General features: G+C 36.1%; 1 protein-coding gene across 1 annotated transcript in view; it reads left to right on the top strand.

Annotated features, from left to right (window-relative positions):
* The window catches only part of PTPRT (protein tyrosine phosphatase receptor type T), a 541,915-nt gene that overhangs the window by 391,104 nt on the left and 129,985 nt on the right, over positions 1-20,826 (top strand). The window contains exons 10-11 of the mRNA XM_058177805.1: positions 11,280-11,553; positions 16,200-16,236. Coding sequence (XP_058033788.1) covers positions 11,280-11,553; positions 16,200-16,236 — 311 coding nt within the window. The remainder of the gene's footprint in view (positions 1-11,279; positions 11,554-16,199; positions 16,237-20,826) is intronic.

Here is a 20,826-nt window from a genome sequence, read left to right as displayed (position 1 = left end):
CATTCGTCATCTTCAGGCTTCAGCTTCGTGCTTCTGGGAGCAATGTGTGATCGCAGCTGTTTCTTCCTTTTAACTGCTAGTGGGGGTTTGAACTGATTGGGTGGGAGCTTGGCTGTGCTCTGATTGGATGGGGGTTTTTCTGTGCTCTGATTGGATGGGGGTGTGTCATGTGTTGGTGGGGGCTTGGTTGTGCTCAGGTTAGTCTGAGTTGCAGGGGGATTTGAGTTGGTGAGCTGCATTGCTGTTGTTTGGCTTTGTGATCGTGGTCGTTCTACATCATCATGGTGGGTGTCAGTTGAAATGGCTAATGATGCAACTGCGGTCTGGCTTCTGGTCCGTGGTCGTGCTTCATCATTGGTGTGGGTTTGAGTCTGCTTTCCGCGTGGATGTGTGGTGGTGACATGCCGTGTGGCACTTGTGAGTGTGGGTCTAGCATCATTCTTCATGTTAGGAACTCATTTGTTGATAAGGGCGGTTTTCCAAAATGGCTGGTAGGTGGGAGGTATCATCTCGTTTATTCATTCTGTGTGGGCGTTTTTCTATCTCGATGGCTTCTCTGATTATTCTGTTGTTAAAGTGTTCAGTTTTGGCAATAGTTCTGGTATTTTTAAAGTCAATTTTATGTCCTGTAGCTTTAAGGTGTTGGACCAGGGAAGAAGTTGGTTCCTCTTTTCTGACTGAGTTCTTATGTTCTTCAATGCGTGCACTTATTCTTCTGTTGGTTTGTCTGATGTATGTGGTGCTGCAGACGGTGCATGGGATTTCATATACTCCTTGATTTTCCAACTCAATTTTGTCTTTGGGATTTCTTAGGATGGTGGATATTTTTCGATTTGTGCAGAATTCTGTCTTGATGTTGTGTTTGTGGAGGATCTTGCTGATTCTGTCAGTGTTGCCTTTTATATATGGGAGGAGGGCTTTGCCATTTGCTTGTTCTCTGTCTTGGATTTTAGTGGGGGTTTCTTTATGGATTAGTTTGGTAATCTTATTTCTTTGGAAATCCATTTGATGTTAGTACGTTAGTGAGAGTGTGTAGTTCGGTTTTTAGGTATTGTTTGTCAGCTAAGCATTTTGTTCTGGAGATGAGTGTCTTGGCTACGGAGTTGATCTGTGCTGGGTGGTGGTGTGAGAGTGGGTGCAGATAGCGGTTTGTGTGTGTGTTCTTCTGGTAGATAGTGTGTCCTAGGGAGCCATTGGATTTCCTGTAGACTAAGACATCCAGGAAGGGAAGTTGGTTGTTAGCTTCTGTTTCCATGGTGAATTTTATTTTGGGGTGTAGGCTGTTGAAGTGTATGAGGAAGTTATCCAGTTTTTCTTTCCCATGTGGCCAGATTATGAAGGTGTCGTCTACATATCTGAGCCAGAGTTTGGGTTTGTGGTCAGATTTTTCTAGAGCTTGGGTTTCAAAGTGTTCCATGTAGAGGTTTGCAATGACAGGTGAGAGGGGTGATCCCATGGGTGCTCCTTCTGTTTGTTTGTATTTGTGTCCATTATAGATGAAGTATGTGTTGGATAGGCAGTGATTGGTCAGATCTAGGATGTGCTTGGGGGGTTCTTGGGGGACACTTCCAATTTTATGTGGAAGAAAACCCGAATAACCAAAGACCTACATACATACATACATACATACATACATACATACATACATACATACATATGTAGGTCTTTGGTTATATATATATATTCGTAGGTTTTCACGGGTATAGATATGTAGGTCTTGGCATATTCGGGTATTTTCCTGTGTAAGGTTGAGAGTATCTTGGCAACGTTTCGATGAGGTCTCACTCATCATCTTCAGGCTGGTGCTTTCGGCTTTGAGCTTCTGTGGGCAAAGAGTGGTCAGAGCTGCCATCTCTCTATAAATACTGGTGGGGAGGTGGGGAGTGTTGCTGTGAGCGGGTTGGTTGGCTATGTGGTTGCGTCTTGATTGGTAGATGGAGTGGATGTTTGGAGATTGGTCGGCTGTTTCATAGCATCCTGTGTGAGTGTGATCCTAGTCTTTTGTGCTGTATCATCTCTGATATGGTTGGTGGCAAAACTTTCTTCTCATTCTTTTGCATTCACTGCCCATTTACTAGTCTACACAAACAATTGTCCCAAACTGTCCTCTGTAGGGACTTCCTAATGTTCCTAGTCCTAACAGTTTAAAACATCAGTTGCTCAAATCCCATTCATATATGGAGAGTTGGAAGGTTTGTCTCATGTATCTTACATAAATTTCATTTCTATTCTCTAAAATATTTGGAGCTCATGTAATGTAATTTTGTTAGATTTTTTTCATCATTTTACAGGTTACTTGAGCTCACTATTCTGAATAGTATGATGTTATTTGTAAATTTCTTTTTCTTACTGATACTTCCTGGCTAAAAAAGTAATTAATAAATGAATATGAATATCCCCTGTGGAAATTCAATATAGATTACTCAGATATAGCAAATAGCCACAACTCAGAGTAGATAAAAATATGGCACTCTGTATCTTTTTATGCCTTATATCAAGCTACCTGGAACAAATTCCTTCTATGCTTTGGACCTAAACACAAAGAAGGAGATGACTAAGTTCCCCATTTTTCTGTATATTACTGAGACATTTCAAGACTTAATTATATCACAGGTATATAAATTATGGAAACATGTTAATGCTCCCATGATTAAAATTATAGAGAGCCTAATTGAAAAAGCATAAACTGAAATGAGGAATTCCTAATTATAGTTTGCTTTGAGATATTAATTTTCCTCCATAATGAATGCATAATTCTTCAGACCAGAAAAAGAGACTATTGCATTAATGTGTTAACTGAAGATAGAATCGGGAATTGTCATAAATGCATAGTGAAGATACAAAAGAAACTAATTAGAGTATAAGTGCAGTACACCCAGAGTTCTTTTGTCTATAGGAACTAGTTAACTAAAAAAAATGGTTTAAAGAAAGTTTATGTGGATTCTTGTGAACTTTGGAAATGACAAAATTTATAGAATACATGCATCTCATGGGCTTATGATCATTCATGCTTTGGTGACTTCTCAATTGGACCACTACAATGCATTCTACTTGGGGCTTGAAGGCCAAAAATGTTACAATTTGTTCAAAATGTGTGAATGTGCCTTGGTTTGCCTATATCATACAGCTGTTGGGCAAGCTGTACTGGCTTCTAGTTTTTTACTAGCTTTTAGTGCTAATTATTTAAAGCCCTACCTTTATCAGGGCCAAGCTATTTGTGGGACCATCTCTTCCATCAGGTTCGATAGGGTGAGCATGCTCCAGACCTCTTCCCTTAAATGCCATTTTCTAGAAAAACCTAGGAAGCTCATTTTTCCATAGTAACTCTTCCCCTGGGATCCAGATTTCTAGCAAAACATAAAGAGTTCCCTATTCTTTCAGGTACTAAAATAAGTTAAGGTTGGAGTCTAAAGAGTGTATTGCTTAATGGATTGGATGTTTTTGATTAAAACTTTATTATGATTTTGCATATTATTGTCTTTTTATTATTCTCATAAACTATAAATAGAAATACCAAAATTGTATTTCATAAAATGGATGTCCATATAAGTCCAAATAAATGTGATTGTTTTTAGGTCAGTATTTAAAATAAGATGATAACCATTATTTAATCCGTTTAATACAACATGATCTTTTGCAATAAGTATGTGAAATAGTGGCTTTATTTCCAATAAGTCTTCATGTAGAGGATCACTGCTAGGTTTACTGCAAAGGTTTAAGTTCAATGATTCCCAGAGTTTTAGTAAGCTGAATCTGTCTCTGTGCTTGTGTTTCAATGTTTCTTTGTATTGTTCACAGTAAACAAGAAATTTCCTGTTTTTTAAATGTCCTTAGCAAAATGTGATGGTTCCGCTTCCAAGTTAATGATAGAATCTTTGGTAGAAACCAGTTTTCAATTACTTTGTTATTTTTGTCATCCAAAGTATCCTTTTCCAGGAGTAAAATTGAAAGACAACAAAGTTTTGTCGCTCAGCATTACTGATGGCAGTTTTCAAAGCTATATGTTACAATTGTTGTCACCGGAATATCTCTGCTATTTAACATTTGTCTAGATTTATCATCTTTCTCTCAAATTGAAGCCATCTTTTTATTTTATGGTCACAGGTCAACATTCCTATGAATTTTTGTGCTTAAGGAAGTCTTTAAAATAATCTTGTTGAAGATTAAAGCCAGTATGCTATTAAGTATTAAAAAATATTATTTATTTAGTTACCCAATTTATATGGCCAGCTACTTGCTAAACAATTATATCAATGTGCAATGCCAACCCAATGCAAAAAGCTGAAGAGGTAACAGACTTTATTTTCTTAAGCACAAAAAATCACCATTCCCCAAAAAGTCTGAGACTGTTAATATTTCTCTTAGCAATTTTAAGTCCAATGTCTATTTCTTTTAGTCCAAAAGTTTAGCTTTTGATACAAGGGATTAAAGCAGTGGTAGTCAACCTGGTCCCTACCGCCCACTAGTGGGCGTTTCAGCTTTCATGGTGGGCGGTAGGGGTTTTGTCCAATACTGAAGCACTTTCCTTTTTTTTTTAATTTAATTAACTTTTTTTAAAAAGTTCATAGCATTATTTAAAAACATTTTCATTAGGTTTTCATAAAATTCCCCGTGACAATTTAAATTTCTGAAAATATACTATTTGTATCGCCCACGCATAAGTTTAGTTCACATTATGTAAGTGAAACTACATGACGCTATAGTGCGACTGCAAACAAAAGACCCTCGTCCCAGAATAGCTTGCGCATCTCCCTCCATACCACCCAGCTGTAACAGACAAGCAGAGCTGGTAGCCAGCGCCCCCCCCAAACCCAATCCACGATGCGCGAGAGGCATGCACAGATGACGATACACGGCGCATTACTGTGGAACCGGTGGGTGGTTAGAAAATTTTACTACTAACAGTGATACAAAATGGGCAGTAGATATAAAAAGGTTGACTACCCCTGGATTAAAGGATCATAAAAACACAAGATGTTGGTAACAAACATGGCATACTCAGCTGTTCCATATTCTATAAAAACCATACAGAACAGTTTAAACAGAATTTTCATTACCTTGAGCCCAATCTCTAACAGAATCTGGTTCATTGAAATGGTTACATTTAATATTCATTAGATTATAGTTGGAGATTTTCTTACTTTATCTTAAATTTGGAATATACACCTCTAATTTGTGCGTGCAGAATATTTTAAATTTCTTGGGATAATTACAGTTAGGGCTTTGATCCTGAATTCAATTCAGAGTGAGGTATTGTTTTAACTTATCAAGGCAGAACAGAACTAAGTGGTCTTGATTTTCCATCTCAGATAACATTGTTTGGGATCTTAGCACACAGGAAAAGGTAATGTGTATGGGGTCTTAAGACAAAAAGAGGGTTTTAAAATATAAAGTATATTGGTGTCTTCTAATATAAAAATGCCTTGGTGGAATCAAGGAATATTGAATTAAGACACTGATGCATTTTCAAATCAGAATAATCAATAAAATACTGAAGAGAAATGTAGGACTCTTGCTACCCTTGTATGTTCTGATGAATTCATGTGAAAAATAGGAATGAACTCTATTAGGATAGATGCAGGCTTTGTGATCATAATTTAGACAGCTATTTTTTTTCAGAATTCTAGATGCTACTTAATACATTATTTATGATGTTAAAGTAATTGGGAGAAATAATGTTTATTGAAGAGTTGCCAAACTCTGCTGAAAAGATATCAAATCCCGTTCAACAAGTTTTCCTAAAGTGCATTTCTTAGATAAATTGATTAAAGATAATGTAAGAGGTAGAAAATTGTCTGCCTTCCCAGACAGATCACATGGCAAACAGAACAAATGAGCAAATTCTATTTTATTGTAGGGCTACATTGACAGAAATTTGCAAATCCAAGAGTACAAATCCCCCTCTGTCTCTTTTTACAGACTGAGAATTTTCTTCCTCTGCTTGTTATGCAGCTGCAGGAACCTCTCTCCACCCTCACATCTGATTGTTATCTAGGTAGTATCTCATCACTACCATCACCAGCACCTCCAGTCTCCCAAGGTTATTTTCACATACTATTGCAGAAGTCATAGGGATGGAATTGTTCCATATATCTTGATATCATTGCATATTTATTTATTTAGCCTATAGCATTCAATGTCAGGGACATCTGCAAATGCTAGGCACAATGCAGTCCTGACAACCTAGATTGCTCTCTGCGTTCTGTTTGGCACTTGCATTCCCATCCTTGGTGCACCAAGGGTGGCAGCAAATTAGCTTTATACAGCTAACTAACGGCACTTGGGTTGCTGGCTCTTCTGGGCTCTTCGACCACTCTTTCCTCATCTCGTCTTGTGTCATGTTGCCTTATATCCAGCCAGGTCCAGTACTGGCTTCTGCTCTCTTGTACATGCAAATGCAGCTAGGTTTTTGCCACCAAGGGAAAAACTCATTTATCTATTTGCAATATGTTTTTAAACTGCTGGGTGGGCAGGAGCCAGGGAATAAACAATGGGAGACACTGGGTTTTCTGGAGCCAGGAATGAACCTGGCTGGCCAGAGTGCAGACCATTTCTGGCCAGCAGTTCCAGCATCATTAAGACTCTGTGTCACTGTATCCCTTTCATATTGTTAAAAGAGTTGTACAATTTATTAGAAAAATTCTGATGTAACCCACACTTTGAAATATAGTCAACTCTTTATTATTACATGTATTACAATCTCTTTATCTTGTCTATATTTGATGAAGATTAACTTTATTCTTGAGTAAAATCAGGATTATTTTTTTTATTAAAGAGCATGCAGATAGGAAAGTGGGGGGTATATGTGTATCTTCTTTAGTAAAATAACAAAGAATATGTATTGCTATTATTTCTAAACAATTCTATAACTTAGAATGAAAAATGTGGTTATTTTCCCTGTGGTCAAAGTGTTTCCAGTGTGTACTTTATTTCAAAGTTTTTCAACAATGCTGTATGACTAATTAAAGTTACTTCTTGGAAATCCAAGACATCCACTAAAGGTTAAACATTTACAAAATGTGTAGATGATGCCTTGAAAGGGACATGAGTTAATCCTTCAGTCTGTATAAATTTCACATATAAATTGGTTGAATTTAAAGGTTATTATGCTGGAGCATTTGTCAGACTAGTAAGCCAAGACATATTTAATACCAATTTAAGGGAAATTGGAAGATACTTGTTATGAAGGAGAGATATTCTAGGAAAATGTGTTATTATATTTGAATTTCATGATAATTTTGACAAACAAGAAGCAAAACATGGTTGACCTTGTCCGAAATTAGAAACTAAGTAAATCGGTCCTGTTAGTAGTTGGATGGAAGACTAATGGAATTTTAGAGTTGTAAGCTAAGTTTGTAAGTAAAAAAAAAAGTCAAGAAGAAAGCAGTAGCAAACTACTTTATGTAGCATTGCCAAACAGGTACATAAATATGTTTGTGAAGTCACTAGGATTCAAACATAAGTACTGAGGTAGAATTAATTGCTTCCTTTACATCTGCTCTGCATATCCTCCAAATTCTCAACAATGGTCACATTGTCTGGTGAATTCTGGGAGATGAAATCCACACATCCATCTGGGTTAGAGTAGACTAACCTAACACCTAGAAGGATTAGTGTTCTAATGCAATGGTTTTGTCTTGAATTCTGTGATTAGAATCTCCGGATTAGCTCTCTTGTCTATATCCAGTTTCACTGTACATTCTGGTGGGTGCTCTGTGGACTGCAAAATGAATCTTTGTGATAAACTGCATAAGCCACAGATGGTAGCCTATTCATTCTAAATTCAGACAACATAAAAAAAATACCCCTTAACAATTAATACAAACATGATATGGGCTTAACCACACAGCTGTGCTATAGGCTACTTAACAAAAGTCTTCAAGATTTTATGAGAGATGGGATTGAATCTAATCTCTAGTGAAATGATTTTCCAGAGGTAGGGCACAGGGAAAAATTCTTTTCCTGAGCCCCACCAGATGAAACTGCCTAATACTTCTCCTGTCAGATCTGACAGTACCTTGACTCGAAGCTATGAAGGCCTTTAAAGATAACCACTAGTACTTTGATTATGACCTGGGAGCATACCAGCAACCAATGCAATTCATGCCAACCAAGGAACATACAGTACATAACTGCTCGCACTGCTGCATTTTTCATCAGCTGAAACTTCTGAATGTTTTTCAAGAGCAATTGACTCAGAATATTTGGAATTGTGAACTATCAATGGATTTGTGCAGGGTTTCAAGCTATTTGTATTTATTTATATACAAATAAATACAGAGAAAGCAACTTTGGGCTGCATACAGAAATTGAATTATTTTCCCTGAGGGTGAGGAAAATTATGACCCACACTGATTAGAAATGTGTTGCTGATAAAACTGATGACTTTTTTTTTTACTTAGAAAGGAAGGAGCCTCTATGTTCTTGTTTCTGTGATGCAACTGTAATGATAATTTGACTGGCATACTGTAAATACTTATACACACACACGCACACACACACACACATATATGTAGGTCTTGGCATATTCAGATCTTTTCCCATGTAAGGTTGAGAGTATCTTGAAGACATTTCAACGAAGTCTCACTCATCATCTTCAGGCTGGTGGTTTCGGCTTCGTGCTTGTGTGAGCAAAGAGTGGTCAGAGCTGCCGTCTCTCTATAAATAGTGGGGAGGTGGGGAGTGTTGCTGTGAGCGGGTTGGTTGGCTGTGTGGTTGCATCTTGATTGGTAGATGGAGTGGGTGTTTTTTTATTATTATTTATTTATTTATTTATTTTTATTTGAATTTATATCCCGCCCTTCTCCGAAGACTCAGGGCGGCTTACATTGTGTAAGGCAACAGTCTCATCCATTTGTATATTATATACAAAGTCAACTTGTATTGCCCCCCCAACAATCTGGGTCCTCATTTTACCTACCTTATAAAGGATGGAAGGCTGAGTCAACCTTGGGCCTGGTGGGACTCGAACCCGCAGTAATTGTAATTGCAGGTAGCTGTGTTAATAACAGACTGCATTAGCCTGTTGAGCCACAAGAGGCCATTTGCAGATTGGTCGGCTGTTTCGTAGCATCCTGTGTGGGTGTGGTCCTAGTCTTTTGTGTTGTAACAATCTGATCAATGGGCTGTGTGGAAACATCCTGAGTTCTGGGAATGTGACCTCCCGTAGTGGTGATGGGCTTCCTGGAAATGTCCTGAGTTCTTTAAATATGGCTCTTGCTGCAAAATAGAAGCTGGCCCTGAATTCAAGGAGCCAATTCTCCATGAGATTTCCCAACAAGATCCTATTGATCTCATTTAGAATTGTAAACAAGCCTGCTGCCAAATGTTTTAGCTGGGAGGCTCTGATGAATATTCTCTCCTTCCAGGGCATTCAATCAGAAAAAACAACAAAACAACACCTTTTTTATGAGTTTTCTACACCTCTTACATACATCATTAAGAAAGGATATATTAAAACACTTGGACATTAAAGCACACATACAATCATTTTAAGCAACACCGTGCTATTGAATCAATGGGATTAATCTTCCAGTTATCCTGGCTCACTCAGAATTAATAAGCTGTTTTCTCACACACACAATAGATGAAAGAGTTCCCTCAAAGGTAAAGTACATTTCAAAAGCGCAGTATTTAAAGAAATGTTGTTCTTCTGTCTCTTGGCAAAAATTCTCATTGCACAAGAAAACCAAACCAAACCTTATAGAGCTACTGTTCTCTACTTTCTCTTCTTAGCTGTTTGATTCCTCCTCTTAGATCAGGTTTTCAATCTGCTTCTCTTCTTAGTTTCTTGTTGGCAGTTCAAAATTTGATTCTCCCCCAGGCAATTCCCTGTGCATTTTTTGTTACTGATGAAACCACCTTATCTTCCTCTCTGCATGTTGGTTTACCTGCCAGGTGATGCTCCTGAGTCCATTGTATCATCAAACTCTCCCTCTCCTTGTTAGCAGCAGGGAATAGAATCCCAGACAGGCAAAGCAAGGGAAGGGAAAATATATCTCTCCCTCCTCCCGCCCTCTCCCTCCCTCTCCCTCTCTCCTTGTCTCTCCCAATCTCCCTTCCCTCCCCCTCCCTCCTCCCCTCTTTCTTATAAGGTTACTTTTTCAACGTGGTCATAAATTCAAGTAATCATTAAACAGAACATCAATCAACAAGAACTACTTGTGTTTTTCCAACTCTTACATTCAATTTCCTGCCATTTTACTTTTGAGGACAAACTCACTCCCCAGACTCTAGGGCTTGCTGAGCTTTAGCCCTTGGGACTAGAATGTGTAATAATAAGGTACTGTGATTATAGTTCATATAATCTCGTACCTTGTTTAACTCTTTAACCTTTTTCTGACTTGGCTTCTCAACCATGTCAATCATTCAATTTATTGCAATCATAGTAGTTCTGTTAAAGGTTTCAATGTAATTACACAAATTATAAATTTATGCAGGGATGTAGATTTTGCTGCAGCTCCAAAATGTTTAATCGTGCTTCAGTGGCCCTTACACAAGTGATGTTTGTTCAACAACTGAAAGAGGCTTCAGTTGAATGTGCTTATAGGCCTTTCAGAATTCAACAAAACTTTGTTGTTCCTTTTCTTTCTGTTCTTCATTCCAATTCATGTGGGTCATCATTTAGACTTAAACTATGGAAACCAGTTGGCAGGAGCATCTGAAAATGGAATTAAAAATATCATCACAGCCCCAATTCACCCTGTGGAGCCACACATTTGGTCTGGTTTTTACCTCACAGCAAGTAGTGTGCAAGTTAAAGATAAGAGACATCAACTTCAGTCAGTTGTCATGGTCAGATCTCTATCTAGTCACTTTGGGACTCACAGCCACTACTGTCCTTCTTAGATGGTGTGAGGCTATTAAAATAATTCATCCCAGGCACTTTATGGATCCAATTAGTTTCCTCATACACTTGGGAAATTTCTCAGTGATCTAGGAGACAGCTGTGTGAGTTGCTTAGCTGAGTTCTCTAGCAGAGAGATAGCAGAAGTGTTCAATAGGAGTACTGCCAAGTGCCAATCCAATTCAGGCCGACATCATTGTAGTAAAATTCTAATAGTTTTCTGCACTTATTTACATTTGTAGAGTGCTGGTCAGCAGTGCTATTTACTGCAACTCTTGGGGTTTTTTACAATAAATGCAGATACCTGAACTCTCTACTGATGTCCATTCTTTAAAATTTTATTTTAACCAATACTCTCCTGAATTAGATTGTTTTTATTATACCCAAAAAATTGTTTGTTCCTATCTCATTAAATTTTCCTGGTCTTTTTCAGTGTCTACCAGCTTGTTGTAAAAGAAGAACGGCCACAGAAATCACGAAGAGCTGCTGACATCATTGAATGTTTCTCTGTTCCAGTGAGCTATAAAAATGCTTCAAATCTTGACTCCCCCCATTACTTTGCAGCTGAGTTGAAACCAGTTAATCTTCCAGTTACACAGCCTTTCACAGTGGGAGACAACAAAACCTATAATGGCTATTGGAATGCTCCACTTTCACCATTGAAAAGCTACAGCATTTACTTTCAGGCTCTTAGTAAAGCAAATGGGGTAAGTGCATCATGAGCAAAATTCACTCAATTTAACAATAAATCCCCCGGATCTTTTTTAAAAAACAAACATGTCAAGCCATGTGATTGCCTTAATATTTGAAAGTAAGCATCTTGCATCATCACAAGGATATCTGAAGTATATAACACCTTTGCTTGAAGTGGGTGGAATTAAAGTGATTGTCAATGTCCATTGCAACATATCTATGAGCTTGTTTGCAGTAGGAAACCAAGTAGGAAACTTGATAAAGATCCCTTTGATAAGAGAAAAAAAGACTCCTCCTACCCCATCTCTATTATCCTGCTCAAAATCTCTGTGAGGGAGAGGGACTATATTTTCTGTCTCTCAATAAACTACAGGGTAAACCAGCAAGGCACAAGAGAAATTGCCCAGGCATAGAATTGTTGGGAGAAGGTGAAAATCTCCACTTAGGTTTTCTGTAAAGGTTAGGGAGAGGAAGGATAAACATATGTGTGCAGTTGTGGTTTATATTCCTGTTTGAAGCACCCTCCAACTCATAAATAATGACAACCCAAGAGCTAATATAATTCCAAATCATTCAGATATGAAACAAACAAACAAACAAACAAACAAACAACCACCCAAGTTTACACTTCATTCTATACTTATTTAATAAGAGGTGCCAGTCCCAACTGCTTCCAGCTATCCCTTTTCCTCCTATCAACTTCACTTTATAAACATTGCTTGGCATAGAAATGGAGCATTAAAAAAAACCCTCTTTATTTGATTGCACTGTTAATCTAAGATTCTTTCTAGTAAATAATATCTCCTATTTTCAGCACAATTTCAGATTAGCCTCTTTTAATGAGATTTGTATCTATCTGTTTATCAATGCTTGGCTCTTCCTCTTCCCATGATATTTTAATTAAATATGAATTGGTCACAGTAAAAAAAATGAAATTTCAATGTTGATTTTGTCTTCAGCAGAAACATTTACATCTGGTAATATAAACAGAATGGTTTAATTGGATAAAAATTGTAATCTCACTTCTCACTACACTTCTAATTATTGCTTCCTGTCCTTGATAAAGTTCTTGGATTTTCTTCTGAGGTTAGAGTGCAGAATCCAGAATACTAAGGCACCCTCAACAACCATAGATAGGATTCTCAGGAGAAAAAAAAAATAGAACTGTATGAAGAAAGGCAAAATATAAAGGCTTAATACTTTAAACAAGTCAATCAGAATTAAATTAATACATTAATAATTGCTGAAACTTTGTAAGATTATCAAATCTTGTGAGATTTTTATGTTTACATTTAAAATTTTGGTAATAAAAGCTGAGCTTTTGAGAAATGCTAATGGTGAGATTGTCAAAAACTTTAAAACTAAAAAATAATAATTTGGTGCTTCCAAAAAACACACAAGTTGTTTTTGACTTTCTACTTCAGTTGTGTGTCCTGTCCAAATAGAGACCATTGCCTGTAATATGGTGATGTCACTGGCTGAAATTTGTGAACATGTTTCTGTTTGAGTGTACAAAGGGCAATACTGATATCTTAAACATTACAGGGTTAAGATATTTTGCTCTTCCCTCTCCATCAGAAAAATCATCTTGATGGTTTGGAAGGGTTCTTTTGGAGGGATGCTTTGATATGAATCTAATATTTAAAGCATTAATTGCACTGCTTAAATCCCCTACTTTGTCCAAAAAATGTTTATAAGGGGATTTGGCAGAGTTTCCAGAATTTTAAATTTCTACTCTGTCAACATTCCTGTGCATTGTTGCAAATCTCATTGAATCAGGAACCAGTTGTATTTTCTCTATACAATTTTTTGCTTTTTGCCCCTTTATACCCAAATCTGACACATTTCATTTAAACATCTGGCTTTTGACAAGTCCATCCAGTGGAAAAAAATCACACATTCCATATTATAAAAATGAAAGAATATTCAGTTTCACACATGTTCTATTTAGACTATCTTTGGGTGGAGATCCAGAAAATTCAACTCCCCTGTGACAGCCCCAAGACTAGAACACAACATTTTGGCACATTACACCAAAAAGGGCACATTGTGCAACAAAATCAAAGAAATGGCTGCTCTAAGTTGGTCGCTATTTAACAGACATAATATATAAATATCTATTATGTCATTTTCAATGTAACAGTCTTAGCTAATGAGAGAAGAGACTGAATGGCTACAGTACAGCTTAACTTGGCCACAGACTGAAGCTCTAACATGCAAAAAACATTACTTTTTTTTTAAAGGGGGGGTGACAACTTTTTCACATTGTTTAAAATTTAAATTTATTCCAAAGGGAATGTTACTGAAGTTTTAGAACGTAGTATAAATTAACATCTAGGAGAAAACACCCATGTATTTTTAGAAGGAATAGGACTTCATAGTAAACACCTCATTATTATCTGAGCCTAATTTATAGTAGAAGGATATCAGATGACAAGAAGGCATACCTCTTATTATCATAATACAGAATTTAAGCAGACTTGCCACAGCATGGGAATAATGCTAGGAAGAAGACAGAATTTAATTCCAACTGAAACTAATAAGTAAACTGATTTGGCAGCACACAGTCTTCAGATGCCCACATAACATACCAATACTAGCAATATTATAGGTCTCATGTATCAGTACTAAAACACAAAGCTGAGCTATTTTTTATTTCTAAGAAGCAAGAGAAACAATATGGAATAAAGTAATTTTCCCCACCCACAATCTGCTGCACAACTGATTGTTAAGTATAGCAATGTGGATTGTCCTCCTTCTGCAAACATTTAAAAATAAACAAGTAAATAAAGGATGAGGGGACTCTCTCTGCAAGGTGATATATCCAGTGTGTGAGGGGTGAACAGCAACTCTTCTCAATTGCCAAATCTTCCAAGAAACCAATTTCAGTTCAGTGACAATTGTGTTTGGGACTTACCAGAGCACTTTCTGTCGTGAACTTTGGAAGTCTGATACCTGAATGAGGCTTATGTTAAAATTTAGTGTAATTTGAAGCACAATAAAGTAAATAGAAAAATAACGCCTCGATAAAGGCATTTCATCACTGGAAACTAGATCTGTCAATCACAAAACTCTGCCTCTGTCCATGCATCTGACTGAACTTTTATTTTTTGATGGAGATTTGGATGAGTTTGTGGGACAAACTCAAATTATGAGGTTAAAATATGTTTTTAGACTTTTCTACTCTGAATCAGATTGTTTCCTCTTAGACTTGAATGAAGTTTTGAATATGTCTAAAGTGGCAAATAATACCTTCTTAAAAATTAATCTGGTAGAGTTGTGTTGATCAGCTAGTAGAAAGGATAGCATTAGGGCAGTCTGCTTAAAGAAGTATTCTGGGAGCTAGAAATTATACAAAACGATATACAATAATACTGGTATCACTGGATGTAGAATCATGCTTTTAGTTTATTATTTGCTATAATAAAGTGTTCTATTTTTTAAGGAATACTATTAAAATGTAAGATGAAAATTGTAAATATATAATGTGATATTAAATGCTTGCAAAATGTGCACAAAATAACCATATTAATAGAACCTGATTATACTTTTATATGCAATAATTTATACAAGCAGAACATGCACAAAATAGCCACATTAATAAAGTTCTGTTATATACAATCATTTATTCAAAGTCTGGTACTTGGAGAAACATGTTTTACATTGTAAAAGAGAAGAAAAAAGTGGCATTTGTAGTATATTACCACACAACAAATATTTCTTTGTCAGAACCATAAAGACAAATTGCAAAGTACAGCCTGATTGTATGTCATTTCGGTATGAAATGTGTGTTCTTAAATTATGCATAAACAATTTTTCAAACAAAAGGTATGTAGATGAGTCTAAATCTGTATGGTTTGCAAAATTTTCCTATATTTTTATATTCTCACAATTCTCTTCAAAAGAAAAAAGAAAGAAAGAAAAAAGAAAAGAAAAGATTTGTAACTGTCCTTAACTGTCTTCTGTAGAGTTTAAACATTTTTTTCAAATTATATTTTCTTATGCTAGGCATATCTTTTTCAAATATGCATTTCCTTGTATATATTTGTGAAGGTGTCCGAGTAGATCATGATGGACAGTAGAGGACTATATTTATGCCCATGTGTTTTTGTCCTTTTTGCAGACTGCACCATTTCCCTTTCACCAATGTGCATATTGAATTTAATTTATATCCCCATTCTATTCCCTGACAATGGCACTCAGGCTTTATGCACAGTGGTATCAATTTGCATTTAGTAGGGCTGAATAGTCTTCAAAAGTGATTTGAAGTGTTTCAGGTCTCATGCAGAAATAGCATTTCTTTGCTGTTCATTAAAGCAACCTGATCTTGTTTCAGGTTTCCATATAAGTATGAAAAAAGAAGTGATATCCTTTAAGGAATTCATCATCAAAGTTAGGGTGACTCTTGAAGCAATAGAAATCTGAAAAATATCATGTTCCTTTAAATGAATAGTAGGTGAGAAGTGTATGCTTGCATTCAGGTCAGGTCCAAGGCACTTCTAAACCATTTTCATTGTGTGCACAGCCCTATATTTATTATGCTAGGCATAGATATTCCAGAAATATTCTTTATGTATGACTCTAGCTGAAATATATTGTTCCTTCTTAAATGCTTCATAAAGAAACAATCTGATGTCCTTTCATGTTCTGTCATTTGCAGGAAACCAAAATAAATTGTGTTCGGCTAGCCACCAAAGGTATGTTCAAGATCTCTTTTTCCTATCTTTAAATTATGGAAACAAATGCCTGCAGTGATTTAAAGTACAAGTACCAAATGATCTTTAAGATACCCCTGAATGTTTTTTTTCTTTTGTTACCATAGAATAATAAGGCTGTTTTTTTTCTAAATATATATATAGTCATTGTCATTTACACAAAGCCATAAAGTGGAATTATCCATAAGTTGATTTAAACCAGAAAAGCCAAAAGAAAAGTTTGCTTTTTTCCTTTACTTTCTTTCAAATAATTCTTATGCTTTTAAGAATATCATGCTCCAGGCAGAGCTTTCAGTTTTGATAATGATATAGCAGTGATAATCAAGCTGGTAAACATAATTCAAAAGAGAGCACATGCCTTGATTTCCAATGAGAGTGTTTTCACAATATCTAAAAGTTCAGCCTTGATTTGTACAAGTTCTGCTGATGTGCCTCCAGGGACCTTGACAAGAATGACTTAAAATTAATGGTAATTTAAGCTGAGAAATCAAACCATTGACCACATACTAGTGTCTAGTTTAATCTAAACAGAATAGCGGTGCTTTGTTAAAATAAATTTGACATCCCTCAATCTAAATGACAGAGATGTGATTCCTTTGGAAAGGCATGAATCAAGCAGGTAGCTTTGCCAGCAAAGGTGTCAATAGAACAATTTATGTGTAACAAAAACTAAAAGCAGAGGAATTCCTGTCTGCCAAATCATTTTCCTCCATAAAAATGTCCTTGAACACAGTTGCAGAAATGGGAAAATGTGCATATTTTAAAACTGTATTACAATCAGTTTAATACAGACATTTTCCCCCAAATTTCACTTTAGTACCAAGCTAAATAATAGAATTATTATTGTTCAATTTATGTCAATGCTATTTTCTCACATTATGGTTTTATTTTTCCTGTAGCTTCTATTCTTGTAATTTTATGTGAAATCTAATGATCACTGTCAAGGTATAAAGTTCACAGAGTATGAACACAGTATTTAAATATTTGCAGAAATTTTTCTTACTCTACAAGAATTAAGGAGTAAGAATAAGACAAGTAGCTACCATTTTAAATCATTTCATGATTTAAAACAATGTTCCTGAAATAATGAAACTATTATCAGTGGAGTCATGAATATCTTCATTGGTCTCTTATTTTAGAGGGAATAACGAGAGCATTTTAAGCTAATAAATGAGTTTGTCATAACACTTAAACTTCATTTATAGGTTATCCTTTTGCTCCACAATATATTTTTCACATTGTCAATAAAGTTTATTGACTTTTCTTCATTAGCTATAATTACAACATCAAAGGGTTGGTTTGGCAACCCCAATTACATTCTCTGTTTCCATGATCCTGACTTTGTCCTGTCTTTACACTATGATTTACACAGACTTATCCTTCTGTTTTCCATATCAAAGAATACTAACTAGCCACAAAATGAAAAAAAGGCAGAACAATTCATCATTATACTGACAACTGTTTCCCTCAGCAAAAGTTATCTTCTACTAAAATTCACCACTATGAAGTGCCGCCACGATACAAAATAAAGCATAATACATTTGTTTAATTCCAGCTTTAAATAGTGGGATTTGTAAAATCAGGTTTGTGGTTTAGCATTATGTGTGAAATCAGCCCCTATCACCCATTCAGCATTCTTCTTCTTCTTCTTGTGCCATATCCGTCATTGGACCTTGGCGACCATGTTGACGATCCTATGATCATTCAGCATACCTTGGTTAAATCAAAGCATTGATAAGGCCTAGGATGATCTTAGAGTTTAGTCACTGGATCACATCTGAATGTAATATTCCTTTGTATTATATCTCCTGCTTAAAAAGGTAAAAAGTCTTGAAACATTAATGCGGAAATATCTGTCTGAAAGCTATGCTGTGGTAACAGCAATGCAAGGAAGTTTTTCTGCAACTGTCATGAAATTAAAGAATCACATTAAACTGATATAAAAAAATCCTTTTAAAAAGTCAGTAATATTAAATTGGAGTCAGAGGAAAAAATCTTTAATTATTTAGACTTGTCATGCAAAGGCCTTCCCTACTAATTTACCTGAAAATTAATGGAAGTAAAAGAAGGAAAATATTTTTGGAGTGATAGAATTTTTAGCATTTTTCACAGCTTCTCTCCTGAGCTTTGAAAAAAAAATTCTACATCTGTATTTAGAAAAGAAAAAGAAAACCAAAACAATGGGATCTCAGAGCAAACAACATTGCATTTGTAATTGATAAGGCTTGTACCAGCTTGTACAATGGGAATAATTTATTAAAACTTGCTTCCATTTTGCTAAGGAGCAAAAAAATACAAAGCAGGTTTTGAGATATGGCTAAACCAATTGTAATTGGCAAATAGTTTCCTACTAGCAGGTGACTTCCAGTATGATGCAGTCATGTATCTATGTATCCATAGTCTTTGGGGTATTTGTAGAAGTATATGCAGTGGTGAAATTCAGTATTTTTATCCTGTCTATCAATTTAATTTTATTTATAGGTTTTCAAATATAAAAAGTATTTTAATTTAATATTATTTATTGCACAGAAAAAAAATATGCTAAGGAAAACGGAAAGACAAAAAAGAAAAAGAAAAGAGAAAAGATTTGTAACTGTCCTTAACTGTCTTCTGTAGAGTTTAAACATTTTTTTCAAATTATATTTTCTTATGCTAGGCATATCTTTTTCAAATATGCATTTCCTTGTATATATTTGTGAAGGTGTCCGAGTAGATCATGATGGACAGTAGAGGACTATATTTATGCCCATGTGTTTTTGTCCTTTTTGCAGACTGCACCATTTCCCTTTCACCAATGTGCATATTGAATTTAATTTATATCCCCATTCTATTCCCTGACAATGGCACTCAGGCTTTATGCACAGTGGTATCAATTTGCATTTAGTAGGGCTGAATAGTCTTCAAAAGTGATTTGAAGTGTTTCAGGTCTCATGCAGAAATAGCATTTCTTTGCTGTTCATTAAAGCAACCTGATCTTGTTTCAGGTTTCCATATAAGTATGAAAAAAGAAGTGATATCCTTTAAGGAATTCATCATCAAAGTTAGGGTGACTCTTGAAGCAATAGAAATCTGAAAAATATCATGTTCCTTTAAATGAATAGTAGGTGAGAAGTGTATGCTTGCATTCAGGTCAGGTCCAAGGCACTTCTAAACCATTTTCATTGTGTGCACAGCCCTATATTTATTATGCTAGGCATAGATATTCCAGAAATATTCTTTATGTATGACTCTAGCTGAAATATATTGTTCCTTCTTAAATGCTTCATAAAGAAACAATCTGATGTCCTTTCATGTTCTGTCATTTGCAGGAAACCAAAATAAATTGTGTTCGGCTAGCCACCAAAGGTATGTTCAAGATCTCTTTTTCCTATCTTTAAATTATGGAAACAAATGCCTGCAGTGATTTAAAGTACAAGTACCAAATGATCTTTAAGATACCCCTGAATGTTTTTTTTCTTTTGTTACCATAGAATAATAAGGCTGTTTTTTTTCTAAATATATATATAGTCATTGTCATTTACACAAAGCCATAAAGTGGAATTATCCATAAATTGATTTAAACCAGAAAAGCCAAAAGAAAAGTTTCAGAAGAAAAAAGAATATTTAATTCAACTACATTCTAGTTTTGTGGCCGCCTGGAAATAGTCAGGCATGGGAAAGGGTTTTGTGGCTCCCAGTATTTTCTTTTCTTCGGGAAATGGGTCCAAATGGCTCTTTGAGTGTTTAAAGTTGCCAACCCCTGACCTAGGCAAAAAGAATTGCTAAACCCAACTCATGTTGTTGTTGTTGTTAGTTGTGAAGTCATGTCCGACCCATCGTGACCCCATGGACAGCGTTCCTCCAGACATTCCTGTCCTCTACCATCCCCTGGAGTCCATTTAATCTTATGCCGACTGCTTCAGTGACTCCATCCAGCCACCTCATTCTCTGTCGTCACCTTCTTCTTTTGCCCTCAATCTTTCCCAGCATTAGGCTCTTCTCCAGCGAGTCCTTCCTTCTCATTAGGTGGTCAAAGTATTTGAGTTTCATCTTCAGGATCTGGCCTTCTAAAGAGCAGTCAGGGTTGATTTTGTCTAGGACTGACCGGTTTGATCACCTTGCAGTCCAAGGGACTCGCAGGAGTCTTCTCCAGCACCAGAGTTCAAAGGTGCTCAGCCTTCCTTTGGTCCAATTTCCACAGCCATATATTGCAACTGGTAAAACCATAGCCTTGACTATACACACGTTTGTTGGCAGGATGATGTCTCTGCATTTTAGTATGCTGTCTAGGTTTGCCTAGGAGCAAGCGTCTTTTAATTTCTCAGCTATAGTCCCCATCTGCGGTGATCATGGAGCCCCGGAAAATAAAATCTGTCACTACTTCCATTTCTTCCCCATTTATTTTCCAGGAATTCAGAGGGCAGGATGCCATGATCTTAGTTTTCTTAATATTGAGTTTCAAGCCAACTTTTGCACTCTCCTCCTTCACCTGCATCAAGAGACTTTTTAGTTCCTCTTCACTTTCTGCCATTAGAGTGGTATCATCTACATATCCAAGGTTGTTGATATTCCTTCTGGCAACCTTAATTCCAA

This window comes from Ahaetulla prasina, chromosome 3 (assembly GCF_028640845.1).
Source record: "Ahaetulla prasina isolate Xishuangbanna chromosome 3, ASM2864084v1, whole genome shotgun sequence".
In the NCBI taxonomy this organism is placed as follows: domain Eukaryota; kingdom Metazoa; phylum Chordata; class Lepidosauria; order Squamata; family Colubridae; genus Ahaetulla; species Ahaetulla prasina.
The sequence above is the reverse complement of the archived record's forward strand: the minus strand, read 5'-3'. Positions and strand labels throughout refer to the sequence as shown.